The sequence below is a fragment of the Pan troglodytes genome, chromosome 15 (genome assembly GCF_028858775.2).
Source record: "Pan troglodytes isolate AG18354 chromosome 15, NHGRI_mPanTro3-v2.0_pri, whole genome shotgun sequence".
NCBI classification, from domain to species: Eukaryota; Metazoa; Chordata; class Mammalia; order Primates; family Hominidae; genus Pan; species Pan troglodytes.
In genome coordinates this window covers 14,592,692-14,619,272 of record NC_072413.2, presented here as the reverse complement: position 1 = coordinate 14,619,272, position 26,581 = coordinate 14,592,692, and the positions used below count along the sequence as shown (strand labels likewise).

Below are 26,581 nucleotides of genomic sequence, written 5' to 3'. Positions count from 1 at the left end.
AAAAGATAATCTGAACATAACATGTTTTTAAAATCCCACATAATGAATGTGATCATCACCATCTAAAAGCTCATTAGCAGCAAAGAAGCCCCACATATTATGCTGATGAAGTTAGATATTTCCTGAACTTATGCCAAGAGACCAGATCACCAGGAAACATTACTGGAATGGAAAAGTTAGAGAACCCAGTTGCACTTGATCAAGGTAAAGAGGCTTGGACAGCCTTGAAAACTGTCCCAGGTTTTGATGCTGCCTACAGAGGTGCCTGGGTACAGGAGTTCTGATTCAGTAAGAATCCCGGGACACCTCTGGCAGAACCAGCCCAGCTCCCCTGATGAGATGGGATCATTTCTCCCAGGCACATTTGTGCTCCTGCCTGTGACTAGCCCAAGGGTAGTTCTAATCAGACTGAGTCAATCAGAGCCTGTCCCTGAGGATGCTGAAATTGGAACCAATTTCAGCGTGCATGTTGCTAAAATTGTGAAATCAGGAGAGGAGAGGCAGAAGCAGCAGGTCAGCAGGTCTGAAGGTCAGGAGATGAATCAGGGACAGAGACGAGCATGGGGAGATAGGGGCTGCCCGATCATGTTTCCTGGTTCCAGCTGTCCTGAGACTCATCCGCACCTCTGCCCTGGCTCCAGGAAACACCTCTGTAACTTTCTCATAAAGTCCCCTTTCCTGCTGAAACCAAGATCTAGCTAGTTTTGATACTTGTAACCACAGAATCCTAAGCAATAGAGTTACGAAGACAGAAACAGCAGGGAGGAGCTTTTCAATCCATGCTAGCCAAGAGTATCTCGCTCCTCGGTTTAATTCTGAGCTCATCATGCAATCTCCTGCCCCAGGATTTGGTCTCCCGAGCAGACTTGCCCACCAGGCTGGGCCTTGGCTTCCTCATCCTCCAAATGAGAGACTGAGACTAAACCAGTTGTTCTCAAAACCAACTGAACAGCCACATTACCTGGGGGGCTTGTTCACACACAGATTTCTGAGTCCTAGCAATATCCTGAAGGTTCTGCTTTCAAGTCCTTGAGTCCTAAGTTCATGCTCAAATGCACACTGTTTGCCAAACCCACATCAAATGTGTTTTTAAATGTAGCCAGAATTTGTTTTAATCAGGTGTGGTAAGACACAGAGGTATAGAAATGATGGTCATGAAAAAAAGGTTTTTTGTACTCACAAAAACTAGAAACAGGAGGCAGGGTGTGCCGCATGGGGCCACATGAGGAAGCACCAGTGCTGGTGAGGAGGAACAAGGAGTGAGAGGCAAGTGTGGGCAAAAGCCTTTATTGTGGCTTTCATGGGGCAAGGGAGGGTGAGTATGCAGCCTTAGAACTGAGTAACTTCTACAGGCTGGTGGGAATGTCAATTAGGACAACCACTATGGAAAACAGTGTGGAGATTCCTTAAAGAACTAAAGGTAGATCTACCATTTAATCCAGCAATCCCACTCCTGGGTATCTACCCAGAGGAAAAGAAGTCATTATGTGAAAAAGTTACTTGCATACACACGTTTATGGCAGTACAATTCGCAATTGCAAAAATGTGGAACCAGCCCAAATGCTCATCAATCAATGAGTGGATAAAGAAACCGTGGTGTATGTGCATATATATATGATGGAATACTACTCAGCTATAAAAAGGAATGAATTAATGGCATTTGCAGCAACCTGGATGGGATTGGGGACTATTATTCTAAGTGAAGTAACTCAGGAATGGAAAACCAAATATGGTATGTTCTCACTCATAAGTGGGAGCTAAGCTATGAGGATCCAAAGGCATAAGAATGATACAGTGGACTTTGGGGACTCGGGGGAAAGGGTGGGAAGGGGTGAGGGATAAAAGATGACAAATTGGGTTCAGTATGTACTGCTTGGGTGATGGGTGCACCAAAATCTCACAAATCACCACTAAAGAACTTTCTCATGTAACCAAATACCACCTGTTCCCCCAAAACTTATGGAAATGAAAAATTTAAAAAAAGAGAACTGAATAACTTCAGGGAGCTCTGGGGCTGAATCTGGTTGTCTGTACCTTGCCCTGGGATGACTAAGGCAGAGAGGAATGTTGCCTCCTGGAGTATAAGAGCCAGATGGAGGAAGCAGTTCAGAGTAGGGCTTTGGATTGATTGCTTTGCACATGAAAGTCATGCTCCCAGCAGGCAGCTGTTTGCTATCTATAAGAACTGAAGGGCCCTGGGAAGGGAAGTTTCTCCCCAGGCAGGGAGGCCTCAGATGCCAGAGCATCAAGAATATAGAAAATAAGAACACAGACTTAATACGCACTGTTAACTTCATAAAGTGACTTTCACTTTTTGCTAATGTGAATTGGTCTCTCCAGATTTTGGGCAATTCTAGGTTGTAGAGGGCATTCATTGTTCTCATCTGGCTAGCATCCACTCCCCTTTAATGGTAACAGCATGCCAATTTTCCTTTAGGGAACCAACCCTCTATTCCACATTAAATTCATGTAGTTTAGACAGGGGCTGACTCCTTTCCTTGACATCTGGGTGGGTATGAGAGTCAAGCTTGGCTAATCATGTATTCCATAATATTTAGTGTGTTCATTCCCCATGCTAGGAACTATTCTAGGTACTGGGAATCCAACACAGGACTCCTAGACCTCCTGGTATTATGGGGTTACATAGGCCCTGGGTTGGGTTTGTAATATAACAAGGGTCAACCTTGGGAATTCTGCCAAGAATCACTGCCTCTAATACCCATTGCCCTTTCCTCCTTACTAACAGAACTCTCTTTTCCTTGAGACAATAGGTTCCCAGCTAAAAATCTTAATTTCCTAGGCTTCCTTGCAGGTAGGGGTGGCTATGGACAGGTCTGGACCACAACATGCAAATTAAAGTCTATTTGGTGGAGCTTCCAGGAAAGTCATTCTCTTCTGGATAAGGAGAAGGAGACTCCGTAGTATGAGCCTTCTGCCCTTTGTCCTCCTTGTCCCTGCTAGGAGTAGGGAGTCACTGGAGTTGCAGAGGCCAGTGGGCAACCTTGAGGACAAAAGTCACCAGCTGAGTATGGACAACAGTAATGGGATACTGATGCTAGAGCTTCAGGATTCCCTACTCTCAGGACTTCTTGTTACATGAGAAAAATAAAATCCTTGAGTTTAAGGCTCTGTCACTTGAGTTTTCTGTTACATGCAGCTGAATGCAATCCTTAAGAGACAGAGGCACCATCTGTGCATGGGGCTAACCCAAAGGGATGTAAGCTTAGGTGGAGGAAAGCCAACACAGGGATAAAACCAACCCAGGGGAAAGCAATGCTGAGAGATGGATGGTGTCTTGTCGTTTCCTCTGAACCCTGGGTCCAGCCTTGCCAGAAGGCAGACTTTCTCAGGGAACCTGCCACCATGTGAACTTTTTGGCTTAAACCAGCCTGAATAGGGGTTCTTTAACATTAGGAGTCTGGACTAATTCATGTGTGAAATAATAGAGTTTTGGGGGCCGCAGAGGTGATGGGACAATGCCTATACTGATGGACATTCTCCCCTACACTATTGGGAACCCCTCCTGGCCCCCCAATTCCATCTCATTGGGTGAAATATTGGAGTGGAATGTTCATCACGGACTCCGATTGACACACAAACATCAACAAGAGAATGGAGGGCTGCCGTCATTCCTTTCACTAAGCTCTCAGATTTCTCTTTTGAAGTAGAAAATTACAATTTAATTATGTGAAAAAAAAAGTCTTGAAAATGAACTGTAACAAAACAGATGGCTAATCAGACTGGAGAAAAAAATTAAGAACAGATGCAGTTGCTGATGAAAAACCTCAAGCAAATTAATGTGGACAGTGAATGAATTCCACATTCCAATTAAGGGAGTGGTTAACCTGTGGTTTGCGGGGATGCATGCATCACTGGATGATGTAGAGTAGATTTGCATGGACCTGGGAGTTCAGAGCACTTATATGACCTGGAGAGCACAGATTCTGAAGCAATGGTTCTCAAATTTGAGTGTAAGTCGGAATCCCTGGAAAGCCTGTTAGATCACCATACTCACAATGATTTGGCAGGACTAGAGGAGAAGGGAGTTGCAAGAATTTGTGTTTCTAACAAGTTCCCAGGTGCTGCTGATGCTGACAGTCCTAGGACCACACTTTGAGGACCACCACTCTAGAATAACTCCAGTTAAAAGCAATTGAGATATAATTAACGTATCATAAAATTCACCCATTTAGAATGTGCAAGCAGACAGGTTTTAGCATATTTGAAAGTTGTGTAACTATGACCACTATATAATTCCAGAAGATTTTCATCGCCCCAGTGGAAACCCCTAGCCATTAGCGGTCATTCCCATTCCTCATTTCCTCCAGCCTCTGGTAACCACTAATTAATTTTCTGTCTCTATAGATTTGACTATTCTGGGCATTCCATATAAATGGAATTGTAACATTGGGGCTTTTGTGTCTGGCTTTCACTGAGCATATATTTCCTAGGCTCATCCATATTGTAGCATCTATCAGTATGCCATTCCTTTTTAGGGCTGAATAATATTCTATTATATGGGTATACCACATTTCGTTTATCCATTCTTCACTTTATGGATATTTGAATTGTTCTACTTTTTGGCAATTATGAATAATGCTGCTATGAACTCTTGTGTATAAGTTTGCGTGTGGACATATATTTTCATCCCTCTTAAATACAGAACTAAGAGGGGAATTGTTGGGTCATATGGTGACTCTATGTTTAACCTTTTTTTTTTTTTTGAGATGGAGTCTCACTCTGTGCCCAGGCTGGAGTGCAGTGGCGCAATCTCGGCTCACTGCGAGCTCTGCCTCCCAGGTTCACGCCATTCTCCTGCCTCAGCCTCCCGAGTAGCTGGGACTACAGGTGCCCACCACCATGCCTGGCTAATTTTTTCGTATTTTTAGTTGAGACAGGGTTTCCCCATGTTAGCCAGGATAGTCTCGATCTCCTGACCTCGTGATCTGCCCACCTCGGTCTCCCAAAGTGCTGGGATTACAGGTGTGAGCCACCGCGCCTGGCCTATGCTTACTATTTACATTTCCACCAGCAATGTATGAGGGCTCCAATTTTCCCATCCCCTCACCAGTACTTGTTATTGTCTACCTTTTCTGGATTATACCCATTCTAGTGGGTGTGAAATGGCATCTCATCATGATATCTCATTTAGATTTGCATTTCTCTAATGACTAATGATGTGAGCATCTTTGCATACCCTTATTAGCCATTTGTATAATCTGCTTTGGAGAAATGTCTGTTCAAATCTTTTGTCCATTTTCAAATTGGATTGTCTTTTATTGTTGAGTTTTAAGTGACACACACACACACACAGATACATGATTTGCAAATGTTTTCTCCCATTCTGTGGTTAGAAACTGTTGGCTAACACAAGGTCACAAATATGTATACCTATGTTTTCCTCTAAGAGTTTTATACCTTTAGCTATTATATTTAGGTTTTTGTTTCATATTGAGTTAACTTTTGTATAATGTGAGCAGTAGGGATCAGACTTCTTTTCAATGTGGTTATCCAGTTGTCCTAGCACCATTTGTTGAAAAGAGTATTATTTCCCCTAGTGAGTTGTCATTACCCTTGTCAAAAGCTAATTGGCCTGAAATGTAAAGGTGCATTTCAGGACTTCCATTTGTATTTCATTAATCTATATGTCTATCCTTATGCCAGTGCCAGACAATCTTGATTACTCTATCTTTGTAGTAAGTTTTGAAGGCAGAAGTTTGAGTTCTCCAACTTTGTTCTTTTTAAAGACTGTTTTGGCTATTCTGGGTCCCCTGCATTTCCATATGAATTTTAGGATCAGCTTGTCGGTTTCTGCAAAAAAGTCAGCTGGGGTTTTGATAAGGATTGCATTAAATCTGATCAATCTGAGGACTATTATCATTTTTAAAACGTTAAGTCTTCTAACCCTTGAACACAGGACATCTTTCCATTTATTTGATTGTCTTTAATTTCTTTCTACAATGTTTTGTAATTCAGCATACAAGTCTTGTACTGCTTTTGCTAAATTTACTCCTAAGTATTTTATTCTTTTAAATCCTATTGTAAATGGGATTGTTTAATATCATTTTCAGATTGTTAATGACTAAGGTGTTAAAATACAACTGAATTGTATATATTGATCTTGTATCCTGCATGTTTATTAAATCTAATAGTGTTATTTTTGTGTGGGTTCCTTAGGATTTTCTACACACAAGATTATGTCATCCATGAATTCAGAAAGTTTTACTGCTTCCTTTCTCATCTGGGTGCCTATTTGCCCTGGCTAGAGCCCTCAGCATAATGTGGAATAGAAGTGGCGAGGCACTACGTCCAGCAGGGCTGGGGGATGCTGAGTTTTGCTGCAGCATCAGCACACCCCTGTAAACCTATTCTTAAAAGCCCCCTTGTAGCATAAGGAAGCTTGTGTGGGCTTCTGTGCTGGCCTATGAAGATCTGTTGGGTGGGCTTCTGTCACTGGTATTCTGTTCAGGACCCTGATACATGGTCCTAGGCAGGCCTTTACCTCCTACTTTTCCTCCCAGCACATGCTGCACTGGCCTGGCTGGAGGGCAACATGGAGTGAATTTCTAGGGCAAGTTGCCTGGATGGTTCTATTTGGTCGACACTGTCCCTTGGGCAAGACACCTCTCCTCTCTGTCCCTCAGCTTCCCACCTTGGAATATAAGAAAACTAGTCTAAAAATTCCCAAGACCCACTTTTAACTCTTGTTTTGCTCTTGATCTTAGGGGAAAGCTTTTAGTCTTTCACCATTAAGTATGATGTTAGCTTTGGGGTTTTTGTTGAGGCCATTAGTCAGGTTGATGAAGTTTCTTTCTATTCCTTAATTTGTGAGTGTGTTTTCATCAAGAAAATGTGTTGGATTTTGTCAAGTGCTTTTTCTGTGTCTATTGGGATGATCATCTGGTTTTATCCTTTACTCTAATAATGTGGCATATATCACATTGATTGGTCTTTGTATGTTGAACCAACCTTGCATTCTTGGAATAAATCCCACTTGGTGAACTCCATTTTATAAAGAGGAAAACCAAGTCCCATGAAGGTTAATGAACTACCCAAAATCTCACATAAGATTAGTGGCAGAGCCACAAACAGACCCTGCTTTCTCAGTCAGTGGCCTCTGTGCTGGCCTTTGTGGGGAGGGAGAGAGATGCAGGTGGATGTTGGAGTACCATCAAGGCTGGATTATGAATGACCACCTCACCATTGACCACTATTTGTGTTGTGCCTCACACCTCAGAGGTTGTTTTCATAAATACTCTCTTTGTTCCTCATATGAGCATTGGGGAGTATTTTTCCTGTTTCACAGGTAAATAAACTGAAGTTTGGTGAAATTCAGTGACTGACTGAAGCATCATAGACAATGGGAGATAGTACCAGGTCTCGAATGCAGGCCTTCAGAGTCTAAATCCTGGTCCTATGTACTGTACAGCTTGCCTGCCCTCTGAATCCTATTATTTCAGGGCCCATGGAAGTCCCTCTGCTACTTACCAGTGGGCAGGTGTCAACTTTCAGATTAGAGCCCCATACTTTTAGCTCATAGATTCGATCTAAACAGAAAAATCCTCCTATGTTTATGTGAAGCACTGAAGTTTTCCCAGTCTCTTCTTCCCTGGGGTGAATAAGCTTTAGAATCTAATTTTTGGTATTTTTATTATTTTTTTGTACCATTAAATTTAGACTTATTAAATTGATTGCCTAAGGGGTACTGCAGCTTTGTGGTAAACAGTAAGCTAGGTATCCAGGTTCAAATCCCAGCTCTGACATATGCCAGCATTAGGATGCTTAGGAAAGCATTTAGCCTCTCTGTATCTCAGTTTTCTCATCTATAAAATGGGGATAACAAGAATCTCCACCCCACTGTGCTACTGTGAGACTGAAAATGAGCCAACAAACATGACGTGTTTAGAACAGTCCTTGGTGCAGAGTCAGCACTCTAATTCCAGCTACTGCTGATATTAACCATGTTAACTTCTGCTTACTGAGTACCTACTATTGTCAGCACTGGGTTGGGTTGTTTTACAGAGACTAGAACAAGCTCAGAGAGGTCAGGTAACTTGTCCAAAGTCACACAGCTAGAAGTGGCAGACTCAGGACTCAATTCCATGGGTGTCCAATGCTAAGGCCTCTTAGCGACACTGTCCTACCTCCTGCAGGGCGGGTTTTGATGACCCTCAGGGCATTAGAGGGGCAAAGAGAAGCCCAATAGAAAGCAGAAGACATCAAGACCTGCTGTTGAACTGAGCTGTCACACTGAGGTTTGTGGGGAAGAGGAAGAATGAAAGGGATGATGTGAGGAAAAACATCAGGTATCAGCAAAGTCAGAGGCAGGCCCAGCTGAGTGCCACACACAGGTGTAGGCTGTCTGGGCTGGGGGTGGTGCAGAGAGACCGAAGGCCCAGGAAGAGACGCCTCCCTGGCAGCACCACATAAAGGCCTGGAGAGCTCTCGGGGCTCGGGAGGGGGCCTTCCTAGGGGAGGCAGCCTTGGCTTGGTCTCCCTCTCACACAGGCACAGTCAAGTGACACGGGGACCCTGTGTATGCTTCCTCGCCGAAGCAGCTGCCCTCGTGGGGAGGGAAGGAGCGGAGCTGCAGACCAGGCTCTGTCCATCAAGGGAGAAGCCGGGCCCAGAGCTCCCTCGGCTGGTGCCGATCCGATCCCAGGAACCCCATTCCAGGGACTGTCGGCCCAGCACTGCAGACATTCCCACAGCCCCCACCCTGAAGCTCTGTGGCTGCTCTGCAACTGGATGTAAATGGGTCCCAGAGCTGGAAGGATGTCAGGGTTGAAGCACCAGCTCCCTCATTCTAAAGATGACTTGAAGTTAAGGCCCACTTTGCATCTCACCGCAGGGATCTCAAGGCTTCTGACAAAGTTGTCCTGTCCCATTACTCTTGATGGTGTGGCACTAGGGGGGCCATTAATCTCTCTGGGCCTCCATGTCCTCACCTGTGAGACAGTGATAACTGTCCCTGCCCACCCACTTCAAGGACCGCTGGGCAGATGAAAGAAATGCAAAAAGCACCAAGCATATTGCCCTGCCTCTGAAGGCCTCACCTTGAATTTGGAGGCCCTGGGGAGCATTAAATCGAGGCTGCATCAGAGAGACACCAACAGAATCAGGGAACACGTTGTTCTCATCTGGGAAATGGGGATACCATAAATACCAGCTACCCAGCAGGGCTCCATGGACACTCTAAGTACTGAATAGAAGATGTCAGGCACGGTGCTGGGGCCAGAGCAGGTGCTTGCTGGAGGACACTCTGCTGTGCAGTTGTTGGCTGGGGCCTTGCCCTCCTTCGCCTCCCCCAGGATGCTCTAAAAGCTGCACAGGTTTCTTGGTGGCCCTTGGGTCTGGTCCATGTGAAGACACTGTTAAGATGGCTTCACTGCTTTTCTTCAGCTTCACTACAACGCCTGTGTAAGGGGATGTATGAAGCGTGACATCCTCGGCAGCCCCCATATTCCAGCCTCCTTCCAGTGTATCTGCAGAGGCTGGAAAGCTAACGGTGACATCTCCCAGAAGTTAAAGTTCTGGATTCAAATTAGATCTCTGATTTGAAAAGCAGAATTGTGGTGAGGCTGGACCGACCACCTTCCTGCTACTGTCCAGCAGGGCTGGGGGATGCTGGGTTTTGCTATAGCATCAGCACACCCCTGTAAACTTATTTTTAAAAATCCCTCTTTTAGCATAAGGAGGCTTGTGTGGGCTTCTTGTTGCTGGCATGCGAAGATCTGTTGGGTGGGCTTTCATTGCTGGCATTCTTGTTCAGGACCCTGACACGTGGTCCCGGGCAGGTCTTTATCTCCCCACTCCCAGCATGTACTATATTGGCCTGGCTGGACGGGTGGCACGGAGTGGATTTCCAGGGCAGGTGGGCTGGATGCCTGGTTCTGTCTGGTCAAGACTGTCCCCTGGGCAAGCCGCTGGTCCTCTCCGGTTCTCAGTTTCCCACTTTGGAATATAAGAAGGCCACTCTAAAAATTCCCAAGATCCCTCTAGTATTCAGAGACTGTTTACTGCTAACCACAGAAAACTTAAAAGAATATTGCTTTCATTTCGATAAAAAATACTGAGCTTTCTTTTCTACGATGCTCTATTTGGTCTTTTAAAAAACCCACTCATAGCCTAAAAGTAGAAACCACTCAAATGCCTATCAACTGATGAATGGATAAAATGTGGCATTCATGATCCATCCAATGGAATATTCAGCCATAAAAAGGAATAAAGTACCAACACATAGTACAGCGTGGCTGGACCTTGAAAACATCATGTTAGGTGAAGGAAGCCAGTCACAAAAGGCCACAAATTGCATGATCCTCTTTATATGAAATATTCAGAATCGATAAGTCCAAAGACATAAGAAGTCGGTTAGTGGTTGCTAGGGGGTCGGGGGAGGTGGGAAGGGCAGTTATGGGTGAGGGGTGCCTTTTGGGGTGTTGGAAATGTTCAGAAACTGATGTTGATGACGATTCCACAATTTTGTGACTATATTAAAAGCCACTGAATTGTATACTTTAAAGGAATGAATATTATGATAAGTGAAAACGACCTGTTATATGAAAAAATAAGGATGCTCAGCCAGCTTTTGTTCTAATTTGTCTGAGAACTGATACCTCTGCGCACACAGAGTGACTGAAGAGGAAGCTCCTTTAAAATTCTGACCTTGACTTATGAGACAGTCAACCGAATGTGCAATTTCTCCGGTGGCTTCCGAGACCAAGGTAAGAACAAAATCATTTTCACTACAAAGTGCTGTGTGTCTCTGGGGGCCTGGAACAGACGAGAACTGTGTATGGAACTGCACATGTAAATGAGCCCACAGCATCCCCATTTCCCGCACTGCTGTCACCAACGTGCCGAGACGCTAAGAGGAAAGGACAGGAAGGCGGAGTGTTAAGAGAGTTCCATTTCTGCAGTGCCGCCTTCTGAGCTTAAAAGGACCACAAAGACCTCTCTCCTCCCCACCAGTAGAGCCCTCTCAAGAGCTATTTAAAACTGAAGAAGATGGGGGTGGATGGGGAGAAAAGCTCTAAAAGCTTCCTGAAATCTTCCGATTGCCTGTTCCGGGTTTTGCTATAATAACAGAAGAGAAGGCTGGGTGGTACCATCCAAGCCCTGAAGACAGCATGTGAGATTCCAAAGGCCCTTAATTCAACCCAATTCAACACAGTTTACTCAACACACACACAAATTATTTAGCACCCTGCACACACACTAGAAGACTAGCATCCCAGACGGAGGAAACCAATTCCCTTACAAGCTCCCAAGAAAACAAGAGCAAAGAGTCCTTTGGTTGGGTGGTAGTGTTGTCCCCTAAGCACATCTGGGGTCTGGGGTCAGAGGCCATTGTGTAAATCCCAGCTCTGTCCCTTCCTCCTGTATGACCCTGGGCAACTCAGCCTCTCTGTGCCTCAGTTTCTTCACCTGTGAAATGGGAACAATAACATTATCCACCTCCCTAGGGTTTTAATGGGTTTAATGACTTAATATGTATAAAGCACCCTGTCTCAGCTGGGCATGGTGGCTCACGCCTATAATCCCAGCACTTTGGGAGGCCGAGGTGGGTGGATCACTTGAGGTCAGGAGTTCGAGACCAGCCTGGTCAACATGATGAAACCTTGTTTCTACTAAAAATACAAAAATTAGCCAGGTGTGATGGTATGTGTCTGTAATCCCAGCTACTCGGGAGGCTGAGGCAGGAGAATCTCTTGAACCTGGGAAGTGGAGGTTGCAGTGAGCGGAGATCATGCCACTGCACTCCAGCCTGGAAGACAGGGTGAGAGTCTGTCTCAAAAAATAAATAAATAAACAAAAATAAAATAAAACACCCTGTCTGGCCCAGAGTAAGTACTTAGTGCGTTTTACCTGCTGTTACTGTTCTAAGAACTTCCAAGGGCCTGGACTTTTGTGAAACACACACTTATCCCGTGGTTTCTTCACTGAGAGGAGCCAAACTGCATCGCAGGCTGAGGGTACATACCTAAGGCCATGTGCTGGCTTCATGACAGCTCTGGGCTGGTGCTTTGGGACTCTGCTCCCGGCTGGACTAGATCTTGAGGGTATTCACAGCTTGGGAAGCACAGAGTGGAAAAGTCACACGATGGCTGTGTGACTCGGGAAGCCCCGCAGCCTCTCTGAGCCTGTTTCCGCCTCTATAAATGAGGATAATATTCCTCCCTCACAAAGCAGCTGTGAAGATTAAATGAAAGTGCCTGGAATGAAGAGGCAGTACTCAGTGGATAGTGTCTGGTGCTCGGGGTAGAAACCCGGCTCATTGCACCTGCAGAGCTTCTGGGTGACCATGGGCAATCATCTCTCTGTGCTTCCCCTTCCTTCTCTGTAAAGTGGAGATAATAAGCATCCCTACCTCATTCTGTGGCAAGGCATGAATGAGGGGATACATGCAAAGCTCTTAGAAAACGGCATGGCGCACAGATGCCCCGTGAGATCCTGCCATGAACTGAATTATTCCTCCCCCTACCCACCTCCAAATTCATATGTTGCAGTCCTAACCCCCAATGTAACTGTATTTGGAGATAGAGCTTTTAGGAGGTAATTAAGGTCCTAAGAGTGGGGTCCTAATTCAATAGTGGCCTCAGAAGAAGAGGAAGAGAGAGATCTCTCTCCACATGCATGCACCAAACAAACAAACAAGGCCACGTGAACAAAAAGGCAGCTGTCTACAAGTCAGGAAGAGGGACACAGAACCCAACCATGCTGGCACCCTGATCTCAGACTTGCAGCCTCTAGAAATGTGAGAAAATACATTTCCGTTGTTTAAGCTGCTTCGTCGGTGACATTCTGTTAGGACGGCCTGAGCTGACTAATATAAGAATTACAGAGCAATAGAAGAATTCCCCATTTCCTGCTTAGTGCCTGACATATGGCAAGTCCCCAGTAGCTGTTTGTTGGCTGCTATAATAAAAGTGGCCACAAAGGCCAGCGTCCTGGTAAGAACAATGTGATTTCCTTACCGTTATGGACGCAGGAGAGAGTCCTGTTGGCAGGCCAGGGAGCAGCCTCAGCAGGCTCACAAGATCCCCCAGACTATGCACCACAACAAGGAAACAAGCTGCACCAGGAGACTTTCCCAGCTGGGCTGCGGCTCAGGGTCATTGCCGACCGTTTCAGGGCGGTGCCAGCACTGCAGACCATGGTTTCCATGGGAGAAAGCGCCTCTTCCTCTTTTTCCCCCCACCCACACCCACTCCTGGGAGGCCTAATTACCAGCCTCTGCGGTCTAAAGTGGGAAGAGTTTGCCTGTATTGGGTGTCCACCTGTAAATCCACCATCAGGCCAGGTGGGCACCGAAGCTGGGTCCTGCTGATGCTGCCGGGCTCCACCCCGGCAATCCCAGCGACCCCTCATCTGGGGTCAGCGAGGAGGGAGCAGGCTGTGGCCTCCCGCCTCCCCACTTATCAGCTGTATGCTAGGGGTGGGAGACAGTGTATAAAGAACATTGTGTGGTCATCTGCTCAGATTTGCTCTGCAAGCCCAGAAGCTCCCAGAGGGCAGGGACCATGGCTGTCCTGTTCCTACCTGATCCACAAAGCCCAGAACAGAGCCTGGGCCCTAACTATTTACTGACTGAGAGGATCATCTTGTCTGCTAAGTGCCTGAAGCCCAGACCTGGCACATAACAGGTGCCTGGTACACGATAATTCCCTCTCCTTGAGCCCTGGAATGACCGATCGTCCCAGGCCCCCAGGGATTCTGGAACCTATGATCTTTCTAGAACACTGCAGTCCCAAAAGGAGAGGATAACAGAAGCCACACGGTTAAAGCACACTAGGATTCACACTAACATTTGCTGAGCACCTACTCTGTGCCAGACACAGTGCACAGACCTTGACTAAAGTATCTGATTTGCTACTCAGATCAATCCTGGGAGGTAGGTGCCGTCATCCGCCACTTTGTGGATGAGGAATGGAGGTTTAGGGAGGTGAAGGAGCTTGCCCCGACTCACCCTGCTGGTGAGTGGCAGAACTGAGATTTGAACCCAGGATTCCTGCACTCCAGAGCCGGCCTCCCAGCTTGTCCTTCACAACACACGACATGTGCACATCGGCACGGGGCTAGACTCATTCCTTGACATCTGAAACTATGCTGGTTCCGAGCTCACCAGCAGGGTGGCTTCCCTCTCTTCCCCCGGCCCCTGGCCCTGTGATTCCTCCCCTGGTCCTGTGATTCCTTCCAGCGCCCCAGCTTTGGAAAACGCTAGCTGCATCCACCCCTAAGAAACACCCTCAAGGCCATCCTGCAGCCCTAGGCCACTGTGAAACCTGAACAAGGGGTGGGTGGGATGAGGTGGGTGGTGGCAGGGCCAGGAGCTGGATACAGGGTATTTCTGTCGGGGGCAGAGTCTCACTGACTTGTTCCAATTTCCTGTTGACCTCTGCCTACCCCGGGCCTCAATTTTCCTGGGCAGCTGTACACACCTAAACGAGAAGCAGCTGTACAACTCCGTTCCCACCGCCTGCTCCTCACAGGGGAAAGGGAGGAAGAAGAAAAGGAAGCCATTTGTGGTTTCCAGGGACAACACCTGGAAACACATCCGCAGACGCACAAAGGAGGTTTCCCCTGGGATACAGGAAGCTGAGGCCTATTCCTGAGGGCAGGGAGGACACCCGCACAGAGGAAGTGTGTGGAACTTGGTTCAGGGATGCACTAAGCCCAGGGGAACAGCCTAGAGCCTCTGGCTTGAGGAAGAAGGCGGGCCCCTATCTAGCAGGAAGTCCTGCCCCCAAGCAAGGGCAGAGCCCCTCAGAGGAGGACTCAGGGGTGCAGAGAACCTGGACCCAGGAGCCATCTGGTTCCAGCCCTTGCAAGACAGCTGCATTCTAAGCCTCTGACCCTGGGAAGTGACCTGTCCAGAGGCCGCACAGCCACTTCTCTATGGAACAGCAGCTCCCAGTACAAGGACAAGGCGAAGGCGTGGCTGGTCTGGGGTCCTCCCTGCACAGTCCTGTCAAACTCTGGGCTTAAGGAATGGGAAGATGAGGCATCCTCACCTATGGCTGACTTGCTTAGGTAAGGATGACCAAAACGGGCACATCCCTTCCCCTGGTTTTCCTGCAGCGCCTGGACAGTGGACAGCCTTGATACCACGATTCAGGTGAAGTGGCCAGTGCAGGGCAGTGGTATCTCTGGCCCCCTCAGGCCCCACATCTGCAAAATGGGGATTCTGCCACCCACTTCAAGGGGTGGAGAAGGGGCACATAGAACTCTCCAGACAGCAAGTCGCTCCTCCTCGCCCTACCCCTCATAAGCTCAGCTGTTTCCTGGACTGTGGTTGCATCTCCCTCAATGCAGCCTGCTCTGGCACTCTGGCCCTCCCTGGCATCTGGTCTCCAGGCCCCAAAGAACCGAAATTCCTTTGGTGACTGCAGCTCTGACCTTTCCCCAGCCCCACGTGGACACAGGAGGGAAAGTGAGCTGGGGGTGCGATAACTTGGGGCTGTAAGGGGTGGCCAGGGTTCCAATCACGGCCTGTGCCTGGACCTTCTGTGAATACAGGGCCTGTCCTGGTTCATCACCGTGAGCTGGTTCTCTGGGTGGACACACTGCCCTCCCAGCGCCCTGCCATGTAGAAATCTTCCCTCACTTGGTGAATCCAAACAGGTAATCTGGGAAGGGGACCTGGAATCTGGAGACCACCCCTCCTGCTCTTCATGTCCCACAGACAGCCCTAGTGGCTGAGTTGACCCAAGCATGGCGTGACCTCTCTCCCCACCAGCCAGACTGGCTGAGCAGGGCCCCTGTTCCCCACAGAGCAGGTGGGCAGGTGTGCGGGCATGCCAGGGAAGCGTTTGAGACGGGCTGAGACACCAATCCCCTCGGCCTTCTGGTCAGCAGAGGAGGCCTGGGAGGCCTGAACCCCTGGGCTGGGCTCCTCTGTGACCCCAGTCAGGGAACACATTTCATTTTCTGAGTCTGCCCTTAATGTGAAGAAAGCCTGGGAGGTGTTGGCCAGCAATTCTGAACCCAGCCAGCTCCCAGGAAGCAAAGGGAGAGGGTTTGAAAATGCAGATCCCCAGGCCCTGCTCCAGGCTCTGGAATGTTCAGGTTCAGAACCAGGCCTGGCATTTTGGGAAGAGCCCCTGGATAACTGCGATGAGCATGCCCTGGAATCTCTAACCCAGAGATTCTCTCTAACCCAGAAACTCCAGGGAAGCTCCGTGATCCTAAATGAAACCTGCATCTTCATGGGGAAGCATGAAAGCAGGGGGCAGGGCACCCCAGCCTGCCAGGCCCACGCCACCTACTGCAGGCAGGTGTTCCCATCAAGATGGGACAAGAGACAGGACAGCCTCTGGCCCTCCAGAGTCACCTCCCAAGTCAAGTGCTCAGTGAGCCTGATGTTAAACACAGAATTCTTTTCAGAAAACATCAAGTTCTGGACTTGAAAGTTCTGGAATCTTGCCTCCTTTCAGGATGGTGGACATCAGGAAAAACGCCTCCAAGAATGTGGCCAAACAGCTTAGCTCGGGCCTTTGTTTCCCACTGAGGACTTCAGAGGACCTCACAGAAGGCTTAGTTAAAGACGAAGGCAGGCGGGGTGGGTCCTGGGATCCTCTCACACACGAACGCCTGGATTCATTTGACGGATACCTACTAAGCCCCTACTATGTGGCCAGTCCTGGGTACTGGGGATGCAGATAAATGCAGTAGACAAAAGTACCTGCTTTGTGGAGCTGACAGTTTAAGCAGGGCAAGAGACACAAGAAAAAGATAAAATATTTTAAATGCGGTAGTCAGGGAAGGTCACAGTGAAAAGGTGACATTTAAGCAGAGACCTGAAGAAGGTGAGGAAGTGGGCATGTGGATACCTGGGGAAACTGCATTCTAGCAAAAGGCAGGTGCAAAGGTCCTGGGGCAGGTGTGCACCTGGTGTGTTCTAGGAATGATAGTGAGGAGGCCGCTGTGGCTAGAGCAGGGGCCAGGAGAGGCAGAAGAACAGAAGCTGAGGTCAGCAGGAGTCGGCAGTCAGATGACATGGGGCCTCGCAGGTCAGACTCCAAGTGAGATGGGAGGACCCTGGAGGGCTTGCTGCAGAGGCTCAGTCTGATTGGACTTATTTATAGGTAGGAGATATCTTCAAATACACAAGGTATGACTGTCTAAGGATCATTTGTGGCTTTAGAATCTCCTGTCCCAGCAAATAAAGAGATGCATAGGCAAAATGGCCTGCTGCAAGGGCCAAGAGAGTGCAAGAATGTCCCTAAAAATAACACTGTGGACTGCTTTTCCTTGGCACAAAAGATCGACTGCACTGAACATTTAAGTGTGGTCACTAGGGGTCACTGGTGCTCTCCAGGCCTCCAGCCGCCCTGCTCTCTGGCCCAAGGCTCTTGCTGTACTTGGTAGTGCCCGCACCCCACTGCAGCTCTAACCCACAGTTCAGTACTGAGGACAGATTCGCCTCCTAAGCATTCCAGTGACCTAATATCGACCCTTTGCACAAGCCCTCTGCCACCCTTACAAGTCCATGCCTCCATCCTGAAGACCTGGGCTTGGTCCTAATGGAGCCCCCAAAAATGTAGCCCGAGAGTCCAGTACCCCCAGAACTCACCCGGCATGGAGAAGGGGGACAGGAAGTCAGCCTCCGCCGGCTCTGGCTCCGGCGGTGGTGGCTGTGGCGGCGGCTGCTGCTCCTGATTCTGCTGAGGGTCTTCGGGGTTTTCCACAGGAACATTCCCGTTCTCAATGTTCTCGTGCCTCCCGTTTTGAAGCGGCTTGCTGCTCACACCATTGGCCGAGTTGATCAGTCTCTGCTGCTGTGTGGACAGGAGGTAAGACGGACACCAAGGCGTGTGATAAAGCATCATGCTATTGCTATACGCTGGGTCCCTCACACGCAGCCTGCTCTTACAGGTGCCTAGAACAACATCCCTGGGGACAGGTTTGCCTGAGAATCAGCCCCAGGACCTTGGAATCCTTCTATGTTTGGTCACTTACATTTGCATGGTTAGCAGGAAGCCTTCGAGGATTTATCAGAGGGCCTGGGCCACCCCTTCCTACTGCCAGCTCGACAACCCAGCCCATGGCCCTGGTGACAGCCATCATTCGGGGCTCTCCCTGGCGACATTCACAGCTGCCTGAAGATGGCCACAGGAAATGCCCTGCATGCATTTTGTAATTTTTAATTTTTTAGGTACATTATACAAAATGTACACTCACTGCGGGGCACGGTGGCTCATGCTTGTAATCCCAGCACTTTGGGAGGCCGAGGTGGGTGGATCACTTGAGGTCAGGAGTTCAAGATCAGCCTGGCCAACATGGTGAAACCCTGTCTCTACTAAAAATACAAAAACTAGCCAGGCGTGGTGGTAGGCCCCCGTAATCCCAGCTACTCAGGAGGCTGAGGCAGGAGAATCGCTTGAACCCGGGAGGCAGAGGTTGCAGTGAGCTGAGATAATGCCTGGGCAACAAAAGCAAGACTCTGTCCTAAAAAAAAAAAAAAGTACACTTACACTAAGTGCACAGATTAATGATGTTTTACATCAAGATGTATAACATTTCCAGCCCCTTCAAAGACTCGCCTCAGGCACTTTCCTAGTCTACATACCCCTACTCCAGAGGTAACCAAGGCAACCACTTTGCTGACTTTTGTAAACATTGATTAGTTTTTCCTGAACTTGAACTTCATATAAATGGATTCAAGTATTAATGTATATTTTATGACTGGCTTCTTTCAGGCAACCAATAGCCATGAGATTCACCCAGCTTGTTGCATGAGTCAGCAGTTTGTTATTTTTCATGGCTGTGTAGTATTCTATTATATTGAATAACCCACGATATGGCTTTGCCTATTGATGGGCATTCAGATAGTTTCCCCTTTTTGGTTGTTATGAAGACTGCAGCTATGCACATTTGTGTACATGTCTTTTGTGGACATACAGCCTTTCGGTGTGTGTCACTGAAATTTGTAGAGCTGAAAGCATCCTGTTCAATACCCTCACATTAAGTGGGCTAGTGGCTGATGTGAGATTGAAGCTCAGAATTCCTTCCTTCTGGACCCGGCTTCTCCAGCTCTCCATGCTGCCTTCCAGGTAGTTCAATCACAACATGGTGGAAGATAAAGTCTTCCCAGTAGCTTAGAACACTTAGGGCATAATAACCAGTATCTCAGCAACTTACCAAAACCTATTCCTTTCCTGGCTATATATGCCATGAAAAATATACTATAAAATCAATCTCTAAATCCTTAAAAGTTATTCAACCCTCCCCACCCTCAGCACCCAGTGGGTACAATTAATGCATGCATGAAAGACGGCCTGGATTCGGTCAAATTTCATTGATTCAAATTTTACCGAATTGGACCGAAATGATTCACAATGATTCAAAACTTTGGAAAGGTGTTTCCTTTTCTTAATATACTTTCTACAGAGAGGGCACAGTACACATTAAATCAAAGAGAAATGTTTACAATATGAACCCGTAGGCACTGTGAAATATCGTTCTTGCATACAATCTATGTGTTAACTACTAATTATCAGCGATCACAGTTTGAAGTCTAAACCCATCTGCTTCTCAGAGTAAGGACTTAAAATTCCAAAATGCACACATGCAACAAAGACTGGAAAAGTTGGTGAGCAATGAACCTATCTTTGCTATACTGTTTATACATTAAATAATATTAAAATCATTATCTCTGGGAATGAGAAATAAAAGCACCCCATTTAAACACAGCAAGAGTGAAAAGGAAGCCCCAGAGGTCACTGCTGCTCATTAGTGTCTTAGATTTCCTTCTGGAGTTGTTCTGTCCACAGAGAACAGGTGTGAACTCATCTTTTTTGTTTTGCCCTAAATAACATTTTAAAGAAATAATCCATACTTCAGGCTGGCCTTTCTCCAATTAGTTCTACTCTAGTGCCTGACAAAATACTTAGTGAAATATCTCAGGCAAGGTATTCGATTGCTGCAGGCTTTAAAATATCTCTTCAAAGGATAATTTGCTGCCTGTGGCTGATGGGCAGGCTTCTGGAGGCCCCAGGGCATCCTTCCTTAAACAGGTGCAGTGATCAATGGCACCAGGAAGAGCCCTAACAAGCCAAGGCCTCCTGCATCCAAGGCTGCTCACTTTTATGGTCCTTCAAGCAAACTCACCTCATTAATGATGATCCTGCTGGCCATCCGTAGTCGGGTCCTGGGTCCAAACTTATTGGTGATCATGATTCGTAAGCCTGCTTCAGGGAAGGTGAACTTGGGAGGGCTGGAGCTCATGATCTCGTCCACCATCACCACGGGGTTCTTGCCATACTGTGGCTTCTCCTTCACTGTTGAGCACAACACCGTGATTAGTGCTGATCTCTCTGAGGACAACACCCAAGTGCTGGGGCCACTGACTTCCCCTCACCTTGTGAGCTGCCCTAGGCTGTGGTCCTGGCAGCTGGCAGCCACCGGGAAGTCTGGATGCCTGGCTTCAACTCCTCATGTCAGGCAAAGTGGGTCACTAGCTTTGAAACACCTGCTGACCTAGTGTGTGAAGCCCAGTGTGTCCCCTTGCTCCAGGACCACTCATGGGCAATTGATGCTCTTTTCCCCTCTCTTCTGGGGCCCAGTCTTGGCTAATTACAAGGGTCTTTCAGTTCGTTATCTAAGCCTTACCAGGGCAGCCAACCTACAATACACACGGGGGCCTACCACTTTTCACCCATGACTATGAGGGGACCTTTCTTTCCCCCATGTACAGAGGCTCAGATGAAATTTTGCAAATTGACAAGGGTCCCCAGGGTGGAAAATGTTGCAGAGCAGTGGGCACTGGCTCTGAACTTCCTACGAGGCCACCTGCTCTGTCTGCAGGAGAGAATGCTTGTAACTTTGTTCTTTATAAGGGCAAGTAGTGAGGTCAAAGATTTAGATCATGGGACCTAGACAGGCAACTAAGACCCAGGAGAGGAGCCTGCTTGTTTGAGGGTGCACGGTGAGCCGCTGGCTGAGCCCAGTGACTATAAACCCTGACACCCTCCGGAGGGAGGCTGGTCTCTCTGACCCTTTCCTTCCCCTCACAATGGGGAGGAACAAAACTCCCTGTCCCCAGACCTCTTTCTTGCCATCTTCATAAACCTGCACTGTGCCGGTATCCTTGGGAATTTCACATTTGACTCCAGATCCCTAGGAGGGTCTAGTTACAAAACTGCTCATGAACACAGCATGCAGAAGCAGGCAGAGTGTTCCCCTCCAAAGGGCTATAAAAATGGATAGGACTGTCCCTCTGCACTGGTTACCAGCTCCTGGTGTGTCCTTTACGGGTTTTAGGGTAACCAGGGAATAGGTCCGGAGAGCAAACCCGTGTAAGAGTTAATAGCACAAAAGCACACCAGACACACACACTCCTCACCAAACAGGCAGCAAGGCTCAGCAGACAGGAGGTGTGTGGGTTAGAAAACAAAGCCAGGAGAACATGCATTTGTCAGAGATGGACGCTAACCTCTAACGAGGCGCGCAGCGCGTCGGTGGGCTGGGCTTATGGTTGGCTGTTTTTCTTGAAATGCATGTGTTATCGCGTGGATGAAAGCTGACTACTTACAATTGAGAAGAGGAGGAGAGTTAAGGAGACAAAGGCCAACAGAAACTGCCAGAGATGATTAGCGTGCGGTGGGCGCCGAGAGTCTGGGGCAGCACTCTTGGTGGTGGCGAAGATGCCAGGGGTTATGTGCTGGAGAGTGTTATTAGCGGGCTCCTTCTATGGGGAGCTTCAATACTTGGGGCCTCTGGCCTTTGGGACGACTCCTGTCCTGGCTGATTCAATGGCTCTGCTTCCACTCTGAGGAGCAGGAGCCCCCCTCCACAGCTCATGCCCTCAGCCCCTCACTGCTGCATGAAAGCTCAAATCCCTCCCTGCTCAGAAGCCTCCATCCCAGAGGAAGACGGAACCCACAGAAACCGCAGCTTCAGGCTCCTTCCTACAGAACCAACCCCATGCCAGGTACTGCTGGAGGAACAACTGGGCTCAGAAGGAGAGAGCCTGGAGTCTGTGAGACAAGAGCCAGGCCTCCCCCTTCTCCAATTCCAGGAGTCCAGGCCTGCACCCCCACTTCCTTCCACACTCTCTAGGTAGTTTTCTCTCTTGGCCCTTATCTAAATGCATTCACTCTGATAAAAGCTACAGGAAGATGGAATTCTCCTTCCTTCCCTAGGATGCCTGGCTCCCGGGACACCTTGTCCTGGTGTCCCCTGACCAATGACAGAACAAGGGTGTGTGCCCATGCCCGGAGTGGCTGCCGGGAAAAGAACTCACTGACAGCACATTCTCCCAGCAGTCCAGCCCCAGGCCAGGCATCACCCCCAACTCTCCCCACTCCAAACCAAGGCTGTGCCCAGGGCCAGGGCAGCCTGGAAGGGTCCACAGTGTGCCTCCTGGGCGAGGCCGGCAGGCAGGTGGCCCAGGCTGTGTTCAAGGCCACCTGAGAAGCACCAGGAGGCTGCTCTGGCGAGCCGAGCCACACAGTCTTTAAGAACGTTTCAGTACTCAAACGCCTTTTATCAGTGTGGTGGGGAAAAGGCTTTCTCCCCACTTTTCCTGTCAAGAAGCTGGAAGATAAAACTTTGGGTTTTCTACGGGAAACCCAAAAACTGAGAACAGCTCGATCGGGCCTGAAAGTGTGTGCTCTTGAAGAATCTCCCAGCCAGCAACCCGTGCATTCCTTTGGGTGGGGTGGCCACACAGCGACCTGCTTGGAGCTGGGCCCAGGGAAAGAAACCCCGATGTCATCTCCAGCCAAAAGATTCCATGGCACCGCCCTTAGGAAAGGAAAAGCCCCAAAGCCCTGGCCTCCCCAGTCCCACCCAGGGTGTTACCGGGGGCTCCTTCCTCCTGCTTCAGTCGAGTCTACGCAGGGGACAGTGCAGAACAGTGACTCACACATGGCCCTCTGGGAGCCTCTTATGATAGGGGCAGTAAAAGTGGGGTGAAGAAATCCCCACGTCTGCCTCTCCAGGTCTCCCCTTTCTCCAATTCCAGGCGTCCAGGCCTGTACCCCACTTCCCTCCACACTTTCTGAGGACTGTTTTCTCCCTTGGCCCTTATCTAAATGCATTCCCTCTGATAAAAGCTGCAGGAAGATGGGATTCTCCCTCCTTCCCCAGTGCTTGGGGGCAGTCCTGTGTCCAGTCTTCCAGTTTTCCAGAAAATGTCCTGGACTTAAAGAGACTTGGGAGAAAATAAACTTGCAAGGAAGTGCTACTGTCACAGGCACAGAGTGATGGAGACAGTCACAGCAGTGCCAGAAAAGGCACCGTGTAGGTGGCGGCCTCTAGGAGCCCGGTTGTCTGGGAAGGTGAGGAGCTGAGGCCCCCATGCTGTGAATGAGGAATGTTTCCTGCAGGGTCCTGGGAGGTCTCCTGGGTCGGCCACAGGTGGTGGGTGGCTCTTGGATGGGCATCTGCCACTGGACTGAGTGACTCAGCACACAATACTTCTCTTCTTCACCATGAAGGCCCAGAGGACCCAGAAGCACCATATATACGACAGGGCAGCAACCAGCCTCTGTCCTGCCAGCCTGTGTGTGGGGACCAGGCTGTGTGTGGGGACCGTCTCGGGGCCACTGCGTCCACAGAGCTAAAATCCGACACAGCAGCCCTCATGGCTCCTTCCCCTTCTGAGGTTGTCCTGGAAACGGGCGTCCCCTGGGGTAGCCTGCTCAGCATTTATGAAACACGACACACGAATCAAACTCCATGCTCATCAGCTCCTCAGCTCTGTCCTTTGTGGGTGGGCCTCAGCAGCCAGGCTGTGGCCTGGACCGCACCCCGCCACCCTAGCAGGTTTCCTCCTTCTATACGGAGAGACTCCTCCCTCTTGGGGGTTACCTGAGACAGGGCAGAACAGACTCCCAAAATGCACATGGGAGGAAGCCCCTGCCTTCATCGGCTCCAGGATGATGACTGGAGAGGGGGCCCAGAAATACAGATTCTGCATCCCAGATGTCCCAGACACATCTGAGACCACTCCATCCCATCACTGACATCACAAAAGAGTTCACCTGAAAGAGGAGGTGATTAGCCCCAGGCCATGGAGAATAGGGGGGAAAGAGCCCCCAGACACCAGTGCAAGGCGCTCACCTGGTGAAGGCCTTGCCCAACACTGTGGGTGGAGGTCAGAACTGTTTTTCCATACCGATTGCAAGAACCAGCCCCTGCTCTCCTACTGGTCTGGGCTAGAGTGAATGCTCTCTCCTTCCCGGCAGCTGCCCCAACAAAGGGAGCCGCCTGGTCATTGGTCTTGGATTATTCAGGTTTCCAAGGAAGCCATCGGTCAGGCCCAGATGATTCAGAGAATTCAGTAAGACACGACAGGAGATGGCCCTGGAGGCCCAGACCCCCAGTTCCCGGACAAGGGGGCCAAAGAGCCATGGGGGAGACGAAGCTGCTGCCCCAGGGGAAGGGGCTCCCCGGCGGGGCTGTCTGAGGCTGGCCTGGGGATGCCTGCTCAGCTTCATGTCTGCCTTTCCTGGCCTTGTTCTTCCTCCGGGCAACAGTTCCCAGCCCGAGAACCCATGCTTTGTCCAGAGCCATTCTCCATCCAGGACTGGGTCTGGCATTTGAGAAACCGCAGGGAGGCCCAGGCTGGCTCTGCTGCCCCAGCTCCTCAGCTGCCTGTCATGGGCCCTTACATGGGTCAGGGACACCACTGCATTCTGAAGAGCCAAGCAGGCCTTACGCCTTTCCCAGAAGGCATGGGAAAGCGCCCAGAAACGTGGCTGTGGTTTTTCTCTTTCCTGGGGTAGTTTCCCTCCACCCCTGCCCCACCTAAGCAAACCCCATCTCCCATACTGACTCTCCCTCCTCACTTAGGGCACCTGTGGTCAAAGGTAAGAGTGTGACAATTTAGAGGGGGGACATTGTGAGAGGGTGTGTGTGTGTGTGTGTGTGTACACAAAAGAGGAGAGAGTGGCTTCCAGGACACATTTCTGCCCACTCCTGTCTGCTCAGCCTTACCTTGCCCCAGCAATGGCACGGAAGGGTCATCAAAGCTACCGTCATAGAAATCATTACCAGCCTCCAGCTCACTGTTGACTGGGTTGCCGTTTGCAATGCTCTTTTGTTTGACTGTGAAAAAGGCTTGCATCTTCACATTGTACCTGGAAGCGAGGGGAGGCAGGAGGTCAGGGCAATGGAAAGGAGTCCCACCAACTGGGCAACGGGCGGATCACACCCCATCCCTGCACGCAGTCAGCACAGCCCAGGAGTGGTGGGTGGCAGGGGAGGTGTGGAGCCTCAGCTTTTCAACTGGGCTGACAGTTTCCCGACAGGGACCTGGCAACATTGTGTTGTCTGGTGGCACCTGCTCCTATCGAGCTGGTGGTGGACTTCCTGGAGGCATGAGAGACCTTTCACCTAAGAAAATGACTGAGGCCTACTTACTGGAGCCTGTCCTAATAAAGGAAGCTCGGCCTCGCCTCTGGGCAGGCTCGCAGGGGGCATTACCAGGCCTGTCCTCTCTCCCCCAGCAGCAGATCTTGCTCCCAGGATGCTCACGGGCATCCCCTGCACATTCACAGCCAGCACTGCCATCACCCCTGAGGGAAGAGTCTCTCCATCTCAAAGAACCTCAGGCGGGCTCTCGCTGAAAGGCACTCAGAGTGGAGATCATTTAAGGACAATGCTCTTGCAGTCTGATAGTTTATCACCCATCTTTATAAAACATTATAAATGTTTTATATAAATGTGGGATTTATATCTTCATAAAACCCAGAGTGTTGTCTTTTTAATTACGTATCGAGGTATGAGGAGGAAGATGAACCTGAACATGGCTCAGCTCATGAGTAGGGATTTATGTGTGTGTGTGTGTGTGTGTGTGTGTGTGTGTGTGTGTGAGTGTGTGTGTGTGTGTGTGTGTGTGTGTGTATGTAGTGGGAAAAAAATATATGTCATAACATTGACCATTCTAACTACTTTCCCTTTTTAAGGGCACAAAACAGTGGCATTAATTACATTCACATTGTTCTACAACCATCAGCATGGTTCCCAAACCATTTGTATCATCCCAAACAACACTATTCCCACTAATCATTAATTCCTCCTTCTTTGCTCCCCAGGCGCCTGCACTGACCTCTGGTCCACCTCTATGAATCTGGCTCTTCTAGATCCCTCATGTAAGTGCAATCAGACAATATTTGTCCTTTTGTGACTGGCTTCTTTCACTTAGCATAATGTTTTCCAGGTTCATCCATGTGGTAGACTGTCAGAACGTTATTCCTTTTTCTGGCTGCATAGTATTCCTCATGGGTAGTTTTGAGATGGTTCTGACCTGGGTAGCTTCTCGAGGGGCTCAAGATGGCATAGCCTGAGTTTGCATCCTCAGTACTATCAGTGGTGCTGCAGTTGTACCAAGCACTGGCCCTGAGAAGTGGCATTTTATGAAGCCTGGGGCAGACCTGCCTGGCTTTTTGAAAAGAGTGGTATTAAATTATCAGAAGGCTTCTAGAGACAGCACAAGTGAGTGGTTACCCTGGGGCATGGAGAAGCTGCCCAGAGCAGGGCAGGAAAGAGGCCCTTGCGTGCTACTTGTCTGGAGAGCAGCCTTGTGGTCCACACATCAGCCACCAGCGTGACTCCCCTGGCCTCAGTGTGG

General features: G+C 49.0%; 1 protein-coding gene and 1 long non-coding RNA gene across 2 annotated transcripts in view; one reads left to right on the top strand and one right to left on the bottom strand.

The window, feature by feature from the left end:
• Window positions 1-26,581, bottom strand: part of LOC467535 (sodium/potassium/calcium exchanger 4) — a 158,536-nt gene that overhangs the window by 13,140 nt on the left and 118,815 nt on the right. The window contains 3 exon segments of the mRNA XM_063792772.1: window positions 17,576-17,780; window positions 20,113-20,282; window positions 24,946-25,088. Of these exon segments, the coding sequence (XP_063648842.1) occupies window positions 17,576-17,780; window positions 20,113-20,282; window positions 24,946-25,088 (518 nt within the window).
• LOC134808266 (uncharacterized) lies at window positions 14,652-26,084 on the top strand. Its single transcript, XR_010150856.1, has 3 exons — window positions 14,652-15,033; window positions 17,693-17,795; window positions 26,046-26,084. It is a non-coding gene; the product is annotated as an uncharacterized LOC134808266 (long non-coding RNA).